The sequence below is a fragment of the Saccopteryx leptura genome, chromosome 3 (genome assembly GCF_036850995.1).
Source record: "Saccopteryx leptura isolate mSacLep1 chromosome 3, mSacLep1_pri_phased_curated, whole genome shotgun sequence".
Classification (NCBI taxonomy): domain Eukaryota; kingdom Metazoa; phylum Chordata; class Mammalia; order Chiroptera; family Emballonuridae; genus Saccopteryx; species Saccopteryx leptura.
The window spans coordinates 325,257,737-325,273,134 of record NC_089505.1 but is presented as its reverse complement, the minus strand read 5'-3'; the positions used below and the strand labels follow the sequence as shown (position 1 = coordinate 325,273,134).

General features: G+C 42.1%; 1 protein-coding gene across 2 annotated transcripts in view; it reads left to right on the top strand.

Annotated features, from left to right (window-relative positions):
- Positions 1-15,398, top strand: part of SPIDR (scaffold protein involved in DNA repair) — a 425,527-nt gene that overhangs the window by 375,139 nt on the left and 34,990 nt on the right. Inside the window, exons 12-15 of one of the 2 annotated variants that reach the window (XM_066379095.1) lie at positions 3,388-3,475; positions 4,942-5,085; positions 5,622-5,681; positions 14,914-15,124. In XM_066379095.1, the coding sequence (XP_066235192.1) occupies positions 3,388-3,475; positions 4,942-5,085; positions 5,622-5,681; positions 14,914-15,124 (503 nt within the window). The remainder of the gene's footprint in view (positions 1-3,387; positions 3,476-4,941; positions 5,086-5,621; positions 5,682-14,913; positions 15,125-15,398) is intronic. The other variant, XM_066379093.1, reaches the window with a different exon arrangement.

Here is a 15,398-nt window from a genome sequence, read left to right as displayed (position 1 = left end):
TAATCTGCTGTCTCATGGATTTGCATATACTAAACAGTTCGTGTAAACAGAAACATACAATCTGTGGCTTTTTGTACTTGGCTTCTTTCACTCAGCATGTTTTCAAGGTTCGTCTATGTTGTGGCACGTGTCAGTACTTCATTCCTTTTTATGGCTGTCCAATACTCCGTTATACCAGATTTATATATCCGTTCATCCACTGACAGACATTTGGATCGTTTCCACTTCCTGGTTACCATGAGTAATACTGCTGTGAACATTCATATACAATTTTTGCATGAACCATAAGTTTTCTGGGGTGGGATTGCTGGGTCACTACCAAACTTTTCCAACGTGACTGTCCCATTTACCATCTCAACCGCATAATGATACATTTTAATCATTGATGATCTAATCTTTTTAGGATCTCATTGTTTCATTACCTCCTATCAAATTGTTAATGATCTCCTGGGGCATTTGGTAATGTCTACTCTAGTAGACCAAACCTCTTTTAAGGAAATGCATTTCAGTATTAAGGCAAATGTTGGATTCATTCAAGGTTGTCTTATGTATGAGGGTGACATAAAAAGATATAAAGTGACAGAAACTACCTTTAGAAAGACATTTTTTTTCTCCTTAAATGATGTCTAAACTGTGTTTCCAACTAGTATAGAGTCTGATACTAGATAAATGAACAAGTGAAATTAGGCAAAAAACAAAAATTGTTAGAAGCTATGGGCTTTTTTTTTTTTTCTGAAGCTGGAAGTGGGGAGAGACAGTCAGACAGACTCCCGCATGCACCCAACCGGGATCCACCCGGCACGCCCACCAGGGGCACGCTCTGCCCACCAGGGGGCGATGCTTTGCCCCTCCGGGGCGTCGCTCTGCCGCGAACAGAGCCACTCTAGCGCCTGGGGCAGAGGCCAAGGAGCCATCCCCAGCGCCCGGGCCATCTTTGCTCCAATGGAGCCTTGGCTGCGGGAGGGGAAGAAAGAGACAAAGAGGAAGGGGGGGGGGGTGGAGAAGCATATGGGCGCTTCTCCTATGTGCCCTGGCCGGGAATCAAACCCGGGTCCCCCGCACACCAGGCCGACGCTCTACCGCTGAGCCAACCGGCCAGGGCTACCATGGGCTTCTTAAAAGAAAAACCAAGGTTGTGAAAAATTCTCATATGGAAGCATTGAGGGACAACTTGCTGTGTGTGATAGATGCCGCCGCTGTGTGTGACTCCACTACGCAGCACAGGAAAGTGAAACTGGGAGAGGAGTTGGGTATCTGTTAGCACAGACCCACATATCTTCACTCCTTTGTCCAAGGGTTAAGCACCTCTTTTGTGCCAGACTCTCATCTGAGCACTAAGGTTTCCTGAGAACAACCACAGAGCCTGTTCTTAAGAGGCTGGTGTTCTTGTGAGGACACAAGCAACAATAACCAAGCAAGCCGATTTCAGATGGCAAGCCCTGGGAAGAGAGGATGAGGTGGGGTTTCTTGGTAGGCAGGAGCTACCACAGACTGACAGTAAAGACCCTTTCTTCAACCCCAGACTTAGCCTTTGGTCCTGCAGGTATATGTCCCACACATGCACAACTCGTGGTTCCAGTGTATTCCAGTGCAATCTGGGCTTCTGGGCCCAGTTTGACACCCAAGACAGTTCTGTGAGCCACCACCGCCCCAGTCCTACCTCAACAGCAGGATACTCATGAATAAACCACCTGTTAAATGATGAAAGCACTATGTAATCCTAAAGATACTTGACAATATTTCAGAAGAGAAAAGGGAGGTAATGAATCTTTTTTTTGTACTGCATTCATCTTGGGTCTAGGAGATGTGTAACAATGGTTTAACATTTCCTTCTCTTTGAGCATTTTTTACCCGTACCAAATAAAAGTAGTCAGGATTGGAAAGGTAAACTGTGGCCTGACCAGGCGGTGGCGCAGTGGATATAGCGTTGGACTGAGACGTGGAAGACCCAGGTTCGAAACCCCGAGGTTGCCAGCTTGAGCACAGGCTCATACAGCTTAAGCACAGCTGGAGCACAGGGTCGCTGGCTTGAGCATGGAATCATAGACTTGAGTCCGTGGTCGTTAGCTTAAGCCCAAAAAATCGCTGGCGTGAAGCCCAAAGTCACTGGCTTAATCAAGGGGTTACTTGCTCTGCTGTAGCCCCCAATCAAGGCACATATGAGAGAGCAATCCATGAACAACTAAGGTGCCATAACAAAGAACTGATGCTTCTCATCTCTCTTCCTTCCTGTCTGTCTGTCCCTATCTGTCCATTTTTCTGACTCTCTCTGTCTCTATTTAAAAAAAAAAAAAAGGTAAACTGTAATGTGGCTTATACTCTTGTCTTTCTTTAAAGAGAGAGGTTATATTCCAGTTTCCTGTCCCCTATCACCTATAACATAATAAGTTATTATTGCTGACTATTCTCTCTTCTTTTGTTACTTTAAAATGTTTCTTGCTATAATTTCTGTGATTCTCTAGTTTCACTTTTTCTCTCCAGACCCCCATTCAATTGTAGCATCCCCTCTACCTAATCAAGAAACAATGAGGCCTGACCTGTGGTGGCGCAGTGGATAAAGCGTCGACCTAGAATGCTGAGGTCGCTGGTTCAAAACCCTGGACTTGCCTGGTCAAAGCACATATGGGAGTTGATGCTTCCTGCTCCTCCCCCTGTTCTCTCTCTCTCTCTCCTTCTCTCTCTCTCTATCCCCTCTCTCTCTAATAAAAATGAATAAATAAAATCTAAAAAAAATATAAAAAGAAACAATGAGACCAGCGTCCCCAAGTGTATCTGCAGACATCCTCTGTGCTCTCCCATGGCAGGAAGTGTGTGTGACATGGCCACTTTGTAGGGAAGGTGGGGACACTGCAAAAAAGGGAGCCAGCCTTTCCATGGGCAGCGGAGGGCATTTGATGGCTATAAGGCCTCTGAAGAAATACTTCCTTTTTATCTCTCTGAGTCTAAACTATTCTGTGCTGCTAGAAAGTGTAGCCTTGAGCAAGTTAATCAACTTGCTACAATTTTTATTTACATAGATAAGCTTATCATGAAACTTAAGCATCATACATGTAAAATGCTTAAAACAACCCTTGGCCCATAAGTATAAGTAATCATTAGTAGTTATTAATATTTTCTATATAACCATTTCAATGGCTGTATATTTCATGTGTTGACATTATAAATTAATGAACAATCTCCTTACTAATGTCATGCAGTCAAGTTTGAAAGTCTGTTTGTCTGTATGTATGTACCACTGTCTTTTCCATCTGAATTACCACTTATCCTAAATAGTGGCTCGTTGGCATTAAGGGTAGTGTCTGTTAAGTAGATCTACATATTGACCAGGAACTTAATAAGTGATGTTTAGTGATGAATATGTTTGGCAGCATCTTCTTTTTTTTCCAGGACAGCAAATCTTTTCAGTTTGATTGACTCTATGTGGCCTCCAGTGATGCCTCTGAAAGCACCTGGCCACGGCCAGGCCTGTGAAGAGGTAAGAGCAGCATGGGAAGAACTGCCCCTGGTTGCTGCCTGCTCAGTGCCAGGTGCTGTGCCAGGTGCTGTGCCAGGTGCTGCCTCCACAGTCCACCTTGCAGAGAAACACAGGTCCAGTGAGCATGAGCCAAGACAGAGACTGAGACCCATTTGTATTATTCCAAACCCAAGACCTGGCTGCTTTTCCTGCTGTGCTACAGTACATTTTTCTTGAGGTTAATTTAGGATGGTGTTTTTAAACCACAATCATTAGGGTCAACCATTAGGATCTTAGCCTTGGGCTAAATAAGACACAGAGCACCCCACCCACCTTCTAGTCGTTAGTAGAACTAACACTCAATTACCAAGTAGAACAGAAACTCATGTAACCTAATAAATAAAATGCTTGGATATTCATACAGCCTCCAGCTTAGCCAGAAATTTCCATTTTCCTACCACATCAGATTGTTTATGGTAGTTGCTCACAGGTGTCAAAATTGACTAATTAAAATGTGTTCCCTCTTCTCCATCCTGAGCCTTATCCAATAGGCCGGCCAGCACTGCTTTGGGTCATAGTTCGCAAAGCTGGAAACTGGGGTCACATTGTTTGTGCCTTAAGAAAATGCTAAGATTATGACTCCGTACTATGCTAGACCAGCAAAATTGTTGTTAGAAATAGCCATTTATGTTTGTTTGTTTTTAAAAAAAGCAATGGTACATTTACACAATGGAATATTACTTGGCCATAAAAAAGACCCAAAGCTTATCCTTTGTAATAGCATGAATGGACCTGGAGAACCTTATGCTAAGTAAAATAAGCCCGTCAGAGAAAGACAAGTACCATATGATTTCACTCATATGTGGAATCTAATGAACAAAATAAACTAACAAGCAAAACAGAAACAGACTCATAGAAAACAGACTAACAACTGTCAGGGGCAAAGGGAGTTGTGGAACTGGGTGAAATAGTGAAGGGATTAAGCGAAAAAACCTCATAGACACAGATAACAGCATGGTGATTACAAACAGGAAAGGGAGATGGGAGTGGTCGAAGAGGCTATGGGGGAGTAAGTGGTGATGGAAGGAGACTTGTCTTGGGGTGGTGAACACAATCCAATACACAGATGATATATTATGATATATTATAGAATTGTGTGCCATGAAGCCTATATAATTTTATTAACCAATGTCACCACAATAAATTCAATTTTAAAATGTCCATTTCTAAACTGAGAGGAAGAAATTTCTAAATGTGTTCAGTATACTCTGAAGAATAAATTTCTAAAATGCAGTCTTGAATCGCTAATAAATTTAAAAGTAGAATTTTTTACACTCGATCCCAGAGATAAACAACACAGTCTGTTTCTTATATAGATATTTCCAATGAGCCGTTTCGAGACAGTATGTATCCGTGAATAAATTTGTATATATTAAGGACTATATTTTATATTTGAGTCTTTCTACCTTTGCTTTCATTTCAAACAGCTAAAAACTCATCTACCTCCTCCTAGCTTCTGTTACATCCTCACTGCTCATCCGTATATGGGCCAAGTTGATATAATTGAAGAAGACCCTATTTCTAAGCTTTACCAGCCTCCAATTCCCCGATTCTTAAGAGAAATTCTCCAGGTAACGTTTTTGTTTCTAACAAGGTCTTTGATTACTTTCTTTTTTTTGTTTGTTTGTTTTTATATTTTTGTTTGTTTGTTTGTTTGTTTTTGTATTTTTCCGAAGCTGGAAACGGGGAGAGACAGTCAGACAGACTCCCACATGCGCCCGACCGGGATCCACCCGGCACGCCCACCAGGGGCGATGCTCTGCCCACCAGGGGACGATGCTCTGCCCCTCCGGGGCGTCGCTCTGTCGCGACCAGAGCCACTCTAGCACCTGGGGCAGAGGCCAAGGAGCCATCCCCAGCGCCCGGGCCATCCTTGCTCCAATGGAGCCTTGGCTGCGGGAGGGGAAGAGAGAGACAGAGAGGAAAGAGAGGGGGAGGGGTGGAGAAGCAGATGGGTGCCTCTCCTGTGTGCCCTGGCCGGGAATCGAACCCGGGTCCCCCGCACGCCAGGCCGACGCTCTACCACTGAGCCAACCGGCCAGGGCCTTTCTTTTTTATATGTGCGTGCTTTGTGTGATGTTACCAATCTTTTTCAATGCCTTTTCAGACTGATGACCTCGGTACCCGTTGCAGTTTCTATGCCAGAGTGATATATCAAAGACCACTGGTAATCTATCTATCTCTCCTTTGCTCTCTCGCTCTCTTTCTCATAAGGTATTATAATGCACAAGGTATAATAAAGTTTACTAAAGGATCATCTATCCCTCTTAGAAATTAATGGAGGGAGGAAAAAAAATCAAAAAAAAAAAAAAAAAGAAATTAATGGAGTACCAAAATAGAAAAATATTTTTAAAATCCAGTTTTGTGCTGAATAAGTAGTAAATCCATTCCTTGAACAGGTTTGGACTGTCAGCCACTGTGTTAAGTACTGAGATATAAATTATCCAAATGTAATGTTGCCCCCAAAATATTCTCAGCCCAGTGACCCTAGGTCCTTTCTGACACATAGGCAGGTTGTAGAAAAGAAAGAGAAGCTGAAAGCTCAATAATAGTCAGTAAAAGTAGGAATCTCAGGATTGAGCTCAGCCATTTCTCAGAACTAACTCTACCAGTTCTGAGATCCTTGAACAGTTGAAGGAAGCCCTGTGGTCCCTGTGATATTGTGGGAAGTTCTAGGGAGTGGCAGCCTACAGGAGCTTACTGTTCAACAGATCCTCTAAGAATAGACAAGGGACTGAGATGTATTTGGCAAGTTCAACACATGATAAAGGTTCCAAAAGAAACCTCTGCTGGATCTTAACTAATAGAGGAACATCTATGTCTCAGTCACCTGAGAGGGATGTTCTATATCCCATTGTTCAGTCCTTGTTTTCCTTTCTCTGTTCATCTTTTAGTTATTTGACTGCCAATTAGTGCCTCCCCTGAGGAATAAGAGAGTGATTGACATTAGTCACTCAGCAGTGCTCCTATGTGAGCCATCTCTGCTTCTGGCTCAATGGGCAAGAAACAGGCCCCCAGTGAAGACAAGGTCTGGTCACCTGATGTGTCTGTTTCTGAGTCTGAGGCAAACTGCAGGCTGATTGTGCACTGCTCTGCCTCATCTTCATGACACTCAGCATTAAGACACACCTGGCACATCATACATTCCTAATATTCTAAAGTGCATTCCAGGTCATGGAGATATGACATCAAACAGCGGTTCACTGTGCAGCTGCTATTTATGCTGCAGGTAGATTGCTGTCCTCAGGGGCAGGAACAGCAATCTCATGGCTCTTATATCATGTGCTGCCCACAGATCCTGATCTGCCCACCACTTTGCAGCTGAGACCAATAATGGAGGGTAAGGAAAGTGGGTGTCAAATGCTCATAGCCAGATCTCAACCATCCTCCCAACAGGAACCCCTAGGGCAGAGAAAGACTGCAAGCAGTCTAGTCCCTTCTTGTTCCTTGTTTCTTGCCAAGAAATAGGCTCCCATCAGCTCAAGTATAGCCTGTTTGCAAGCATGCCTTTCAGTGAGTGGGTGTACCAAGGGATTGATGATACTTCAGAAATGGTCAACAACTCACAATACAACCAAACAGATTCCTCAACTCAATAAAATCATCTATACCTCCTGTATTCTGCTTTTATGGGAAACAATCACAAAAAAAAAACAACTATTTCAGAGAGGAATTGAAATAAGCTGAGACCTGGGCCCACTTTATGGTTAAGCCAACATAATCTTTAGTGACAGTTGACTTGTAGAATAACACCATGAGTCACTGCAAGAACCTAAGTTATCAAAAAAATATTCAATTATATTAGTAATATATTAATGACTAAGTTATGAAAGTGAAAGATATTTTTTGTATTTAACTTTTGTATTGACTATTCAAAATTTTTAGATTCACAGTAATTATAGATTCACAATAGATTACAAAGAAATATATAGGGCCTGACTAGGTGGTGGCGTAGTAGATAGAGCGTCGGACTGGGATGCGGAGGACCCAGGTTCAAGACCCCGAGGTCGCCAGCTTGAGCGCAGGCTCATCTGGCTTGAGCAAAAGCTCACCAGCTTGGACCCAAGGTTGCTGGCTCGAGCAAGGGGTTACTCAGTCTGCTGAAGGCCCACGGTCAAGGCATATGTGAGAAAGCAATCAATGAACAACTAAGGTGTCAAAATGAAAAACTAATGATTGATGCTTCTCATCTCTCTTCGTTCCTGTCTGTCCCTATCTATCCCTCTCTCTGACTCTTTCTCTGTCTCTGTATAAAATATATATATATATATATAGAGAGAGAGAGAGAGAAAGAGAGAGAGAGAGAGTTCTTGTACACCATCCTCCTTGCCAACATCCCATGCCCATAGTACAATATCAAAACCAAGAAATAGATATTGACACAATTTATGAAGCTGGTTCAAATCTCACCAGTCATGCAGTGTGCATGTGTGTGTATACATGTATGTGTACCATTACGCAGTTTTGTCACATGTGTAGCCTTGAATAATCTCCACAACAATCAATATACTCAGCTGAACCACAGACTCCCTATGTTCCCATTACAGCCACATTCATCCCCTTTCCTGTCCCCAGACTCCTAGCAACCACTAATCTGTTCTCATCGTCACAATTATTTTATGATGCTACATAAATAGAAATATGCAGTATATGAGTGGGCAAAAGTAGATTTAAAAATAATATAATTAATTAATAATAATACAATAATAAACTATGTGTTCTGCATACTCACAACTGTAAACTACTTTTGTCCACCCCTATATATCAGTATTAGTTTCCTAGGCCTACTATGCAAAACTAAATTGCTTAAAACAACAGAAATGTATTGGCTCATGTCCTAGAGGCCAGAAGTCTGATGTTAGGGAGTCAGCAGGACCATGTTTCCTCTGACAGCTCCAGGAGATTCCTTTCTTTCTTCCAGCTTCCGTTGTTTGCTGGCAGACTTGGCCTTCCTTGGTTTACAGATGCATCATTTCAGTCACATGGCCATCTTTACCCTGTGTGTTGTCACAAGGTCCTCCCTCTGTGTCCACATTTCCCCATTATATTAGGATACAAATCATATTGGATTAGTGCCCATATTGGATAATGTCTTAATTTGGTTAAATTTGTAGAGACTCCCCCATGAGCCCAACCAGGATCCACCCGGTATGCCCACCAGGGAACGACGCTCTGCCCATTTGGGCCGTTGCTCCATTGCAACTGGCGCCATTCTAGCGCCTGAGATAGAGGCCACGAAGCCATCCTCAGTGCCCAGGCCAACTTTGCTCCAATGGAGCCTTGGTTGTGGGAGGGAAAGAGAGAGACAGAAAGAAAGGAGGGGGAAAGAATGGAAAAGCAGATGGGCGCTTCTGTGTACCATGGCCAGAAATCGAACCCGGGACTTCTACATACCAGGCCAGTGCTCTGATGCTCTACCACTGAGCCAACCAGCTAGGGCCTTAAAGATGCTGTTTTCCAATAAGATTACACTCTGAGGTACTGGAGTTAGACCTTCTATAGAATTTTTTGAAGTATCACAATTCGGCCCCTAAACAGTTCCTTTTTTTTTTTTAACAAAGACAGAGAGAGAGTCAGAGAGAGGGATAGACAGGGACAGACAGACAGGAATGGAGAGAGATGAGAAGCATCAGTGTTGCGCATTGCGACACCTTAGTTGTTAATTGATTGCTTTCTCATATGTGCCTTGACCATGGGCCTTCAACAGACCAAGTAACCCCTTGCTCGAGCCAGCGACCTTGGGTCCAAGCTGGTGAGCTTTTTGCTCAAACCAGATGAGCCCGCACTCAAGCTGGTGACCTCAGGGTATCGAACCTGGGTCCTTCCACATCCCAGTCCGACGCTCTATCCACTGCGCCACCGCCTGGTCAGGCTAAACAGTTCCTTTTGAGAATGGCTTTTTTCAGGTAACGTAATTCTCTGCAGAATATCCAAAGAACAAATAATGTCAAGCATCTTTTGAGGTGTTTATTTGCCATCTGTATATTCTGTTTGGTGAAATGTTTGTATATGTCTTTTACCCTTTCTCTGATTGTATTGTTTACTATTGAGTTGTTAAAGTTCTTTATATATTCTATATATGAAGCCTTTGTGAGATTTGTAATGTGTAAAGGTAGCTCAGGGTCTTTAATTTGTCTTTTCATCCTTTCGGCAGGTTTTTTTGTGTTTTTTTTTTTAGAGAGGAATAGATAGGGACAGATACATAGGAACGGAGAGAGATGAGAAGCATCGATCTTTAGTTTTTTGTTGCGACACCTTAGTTGTTCATTGATTGCTTTCTTTTTTATTATTATTATTCATTTTTAGAGAGAAGAGAGAGAGACAGAGAGGGAGAGAGAGGAGAGAGAGACAGAGAGAGAGAAAGGGGGAGGAGCTGGAAGCATCAACTCCCATATGTGTCTTGACCAGGCAAGCCCAGAGTTTTGAACCGGCGACCTCAGCATTTCGAGATCGACGCTTTATCCACTGCACCACCACAGGTCAGGCTCAGCAGGGGTTTTTGCAGAGCAAAAGTTATGTGATCAAATTTATCAATTTTTCATCCTACGGATCCTACTTTCGTTGTCAACTCTAAGATAAGTCTTTTTGCCTTGTCCTGTGATGGCGAACCTTTTTATAAAAACCACCCACTTTTGCAGTGCTGGTCAATGTGGTCCCTCCCGCCCACTAGTGGGCGTTCCAGCTTTCATGGTAGGCAATTGCGGTGCCATTTGGTTGCTCTGCTACCGCCCACCATGAGAACTGGACCGCCCACTAGGGGGCCGGGAGTGACTAGGTTGACCGGCACTGCAAAAGTGGGTGGTTTTTATAAAAAGGTCGCCATCACCGGCCTAGTCCTAGATGTCAAAATTTATCTTTTATGTTATTTTCAAGAAGATTTATAATTTTACATGGAGTCTAGCATACATTTAAGTTGGTTTTTGTATAAAGTGTATAGTTTATGTCAAGGTTCATTTTTGCCAATGGATGTCCACTCATTTCAGTGCTATTTGTTGATAGGCTGTTCTTCCTCCACTTAATTGCTTTTGCAACTTTGTTGAAAATTAATAGGGTATTTTTGTGTGGAAGAGATCTGCTTTTAATAAAATTTTATCAATAAGAAATAAGCGCCTGACGAGGCGGTGGTGCAGTGGATAGAGCGTCGGACTGGGATGCCAAGGACCCAGGTTTGAGACCCCAAGGTTGCTGGCTTGCGCAAGGGGTTACTCGGTCTGCTGAAGGCCCGCGGTCAAGACACATATGAGAAAGCAATCAATGAACAACTAAGGTGTCGCAATGCGCAACGAAAAACTAATGATTGATGCTTCTCATTTCTCCGTTCCTGTCTGTCTGTCCCGCTCTCTGACTCTCTCTCTCTGTCTCTAAAAAAAAAAAAGAAATAAGATGGTTCTGCTATGAATTAGGTGGGTTTTTTGTGTCTTTTTACAGAAGATATTGTTACTGACATTGTTACTGTTTGCTCATAACCCAGTGGTAAGATGATTTGATAGTTAATTTCAAAAGAAATTAAAACACTTTGGTTCTATCAAGAGATTGAAAAAGAAACAATAAGCCAAATCCATGCTATTTACAAAGAATGTCTAACTTTGAAGACTATCAGAAAAACTCTCAACTTCAGATATCTTGTAGAAATAAATCTTTGCCCTCCCTGACATTTACTATTTTTTAAAATGTGATTTTGCTAGTTCCTTAAAATATGTAATCCTTTATATCTCCACGGTCCAGTACAGGATCGTGTATTGCACTTAATTGTCATGACTGTTTCATCTCCTTAAAATTGAACATTTCTTCATCTTTTATGACCTTGATATTTTTGAAGAATAGAGGCCCGTTACCTAGATGAATGTCCCTCCATTTATGTTTGCCTTCTGTTATCTCGTGAACAGATTCAGTTTATGCATTTTTGACCGAAACACCACATAAAAATACTGTTCTCATCAGGAGGCACACAGTTGATTTGTCCCAGTGCTATGATATTTTACCAATTGATTAAGCTGTTACTTTCTAGGTTTTTCCACTCTGAAGTTAACCAATAACCTAGCCTGTAGTGGTGCAGTGGATAATGCGTCAACCTGGAATGCTGAGGCACTGGTTCAAAACCCTGGGCTTGCCCAGTCAAGTCATATACAACAATCAGTGAACAACTAAAGTGAAGCAACTATTAGTTGATATTTCTCAAGCCACCTCCATCTGTAAAATCAATAAATAAAATATTTAAAGTTAACCAATAAATATTTTATACTTATAATAACTCTAACAAATATTTTATAGAAAGACACATTGAGACTGTCTAAATATCCTATTCCTTATCAAACATTTTTTATTTAATTTATTGTGTTTACATAGATTCTAGTGTTGGCCAAATTGCATCCCCTCTCCCCCGTATTCCCCTCAACATCTCCCTTGCTCCCCTCCTAACAGCTCCCTCCCCCCTTCCCTTCAGGTTTAATTCTATTCCTCGGTTCACATTATTCCTTGGAGTCCTCAAATGAGTGAGGTCATATGATTTTTCTTTCTCTGTCTGGCTTATTTCACTTAGCATGGTAGTTTCCAGGTCCATCCATGTTGTTGCAAAAGGTAATATTTACCATTCACTTTAGCACCCATATTATTCTTGCCTGAATTATTACTCTAACAATGGCCAAATGGTAATTTTTAACTTCAGCGTTCCTTCTACATTAAAGAAATGGCATTTGACTATAATTAGGACTTTTTATTTCCCTGATTTATTTATATATTCACTTATTTATATAGTATAGACCAGTGGATTCAGTTCTCACTCAGTGGGTTATAATCTGTTACTATATTTTAATGCCCAAATTTTCTTATATCAAAGCTAGCTTTCTGTCCTTTAGATATATTCACATCCTTCTTTGAATACTTCTTTATTTTCTGACACGATAGGAGGTTTCAAGCTAATCTTGTATTTTCTCCGGTCTGAAATCAGCCATCTCTGTAGCAGCCCTGGGGTTTTTTTTGTTTTTTGTTTTTTTTTGTTTTTTTTTTGTGGCAGAGACAGAGAGAGTTAGAGAGGAAGAGATGAGAAACATCAACTCTTTGTTGCGGCTCCTTAGTTGCTCATTGATTGATTTCTCATATGTGCCTTGACCAGGGGGCTACAGCAGACTAAGTGACTCCTTGCTTGAGCCAGTGACCTTGGGCTCAAGCTGGTGAGCCCCGCTCAAACTAGATGAGCCCGTGCTCAAGCTCACGAGCTCAGGGTCTTGAACCTGGGCCCTCCACATCCCAGTCCAACGCTCTACCCACTGCACCACTGCCTGGTCAGGCAGCCCTGGTTGATTTTAAAGACGAATGGCATTTTTTTTTTTTTTGAGAATGCCATTTGGAAGTCATGATCTGGGTACTAGGTGAGCTCATTGCTGCTGGGATGACATTGGCCTTCTCAATGGACAGGACGAGGAAGTATATATGGGTAAACTCATGCTCACATATATATAAATCCCTATCAATTTCTTTCTGTTTGTCCATGTGTCTCTATCATGATTTTATACCAATACCTCCAACTTCTAACCATTACCTCACAATTGACTCTAGAGTTTCATATTTCTGTATTTATTCAACAGTAAGAAATGTGGCTCTCATTTTGCTCAATTTAACTTACTCTAATTTGCTATATATAATCAACCTTACAACCATGTGAGTTGCCTCCTTCACCCAACCCATAGCTCCTGACCATGCAAGTCATGTTCTCTATGCAGTTGTATTAACCAGCCATGTGCAGTCATCCTGACCACACCACCTCTGCCAGCAAAACCAGCTGAACCTCAAGCCAACGAGGTTCTCATGGCCCAACCCTGTTGCCCCTATTTGCATATACTGATCTTAAACTCTGATCAAAGGGAAAGAGCAGAATGTCATTTTAATGAACTTGAAAAGGCATTACAACTTTTGAAGGAAAAAAAATTATATGCCTGACCAGGCGGTGGCGCAGTGGATAGAGCGCTGGACTGGGATACCGAGGACCCAGGTTCAAGACCCTGAGGTTGCCAGTTTGAGCGCGGGCTCATCTGGTTTGAGCAAAAGCTCACCAGCTTGGACCCGAGGTCTCTGGCTCCAGCAAGGGGTTACTCGGTCTGCTGAAGGCCCACGGTCAAGGCACAAATGAGAAAGCAATCAATGAACAACTAAGGTGTTACAACGAAAAACTGATGATTGATGCTTCTCATCTCTCCGTTCCTGTCTGTCTGTCCCTATCTATCTCTCTCTCTCTGACTCTCTCTCTGTAAAAAAAAAAAAAAAAAAAAAAAAATTATATATGTGTGTGTGTGTGTGTGTGTGTATATGAAAGGAAAAAAAAAGAAAAATAAAAACTTTTGCAGCTACAACAAATATTTGATTCCTGCTTTATACCAAAATCTGAGGGCAGGGAAGATCTAGTTCTGGCATAGGCTGTTTGGGCTTCTGTAACAAAATACCATAGGCTAGGTGGCTTAAACAGCGAGCATTTATTTCTCACAGTTCTGGGGTATGGAAGTCTGAGATCAAAGTCTCAGCGTGGTCAGGTTCTTAGTGAACTCCCTCCTCTTTGTTCACAAAAGGACACCTTGTAGCTTCACAATGTGGAGATCAGAGAGAGTAAGCAAGCTTTCTCATGGCCTTTCTTATAAGGGCACTAATCCTATAATGAGGGCTTCACTCTTATGACCTAAATACCTCCCAAAGGCTCCACCTCCCATTACCATTACATTAGAGGTTAGGAATTCAACCTTTTTAATTTGAGGGTAAGGGTTATAAACATTCAGTTATAACATTTTCTAACCCCTTAGGAAACGTACATCTAGCAGGAGAGAAGAATGTATGTATTTATGTACTAAATATAAATAATGTGATAATTAACATTATATATATGTGAACATGGGACCAGGAGGCAAAAGAAAACAATGAATTCTTCCTGAATAGGTTAGAGGACAAGTAGAATAGTGCCAGGGAAAGCCAGATTGTATCACAGCAAAGGAAGGAACCCTATAAACAAGTACAAGGTTGGGGTTCACAAGGCTCAGCTATGTCATTGGGGGCTAGTGACCAAGACATGAAAAGTCTATTGTATGTTTTTAAATATTTGTTGAAATGATGTTAATGTAAATATGTCATGTTAATGTAAATAATAGTCATTTAAAATTATTGCTTTTAAAAAATAACTTTGAATAGCCTGACCTGGGGTGCCGCAGTGGATATAGCATCAACCTGGAACACTGAGGTCGCTGGTTCGAAACCCTGGACTTACCTGGTCAAGGGACATATGGGAGTTGATGCTTCCTGCTCCTCCCCCTTCTCTTTCTCTCTCTCTCCTCTCTAAAATGAATAAATAAAGTCTTTAAAAAAATAACTTTGGATATAAGAATAGCTATTAAGTTAATAATCTTAACTGTGTCTTGTAGCTAAAGAGTTTGCTTCTTCTGGAGCAGATGGAGAGGTGGCTGGTGGTGACTGATGTTACCCTGCAAATGCAGGACGAAAATAACTCTGGCCTTCCCAAAACCCTGCCAGTCTGTGTGACCGCCTCATGTGTTCTGGACCATGAAGTTGTGAAGGTGCTCAACGAGGCTGCCCCTCACAGCTTCTTCTTCAGAGATGCTCTCCGAGTCCAGGGTATGCGTTCCTCTTGACGGCTTTGATCCAGGGTTGACTTAGAGATTCCATAAAATGGCCTTGTGGATTCATCTTGCTCTGGACCTGCTGGCACTTTCACTAAGGCCACTGCAGACAAAGCATGTGGAGTGGAATAGGCTTATGGTATCAGCCCCAGGCTTTCACTGACCCCTGTCCTGGCCATCTGGACAGAACCAGAACCACTTGCAGTGCTGACAAACGCTGTGAGAGATGCCATTGGTCACTCAAGGATTGTCTGTTGGTGGCTCACTTT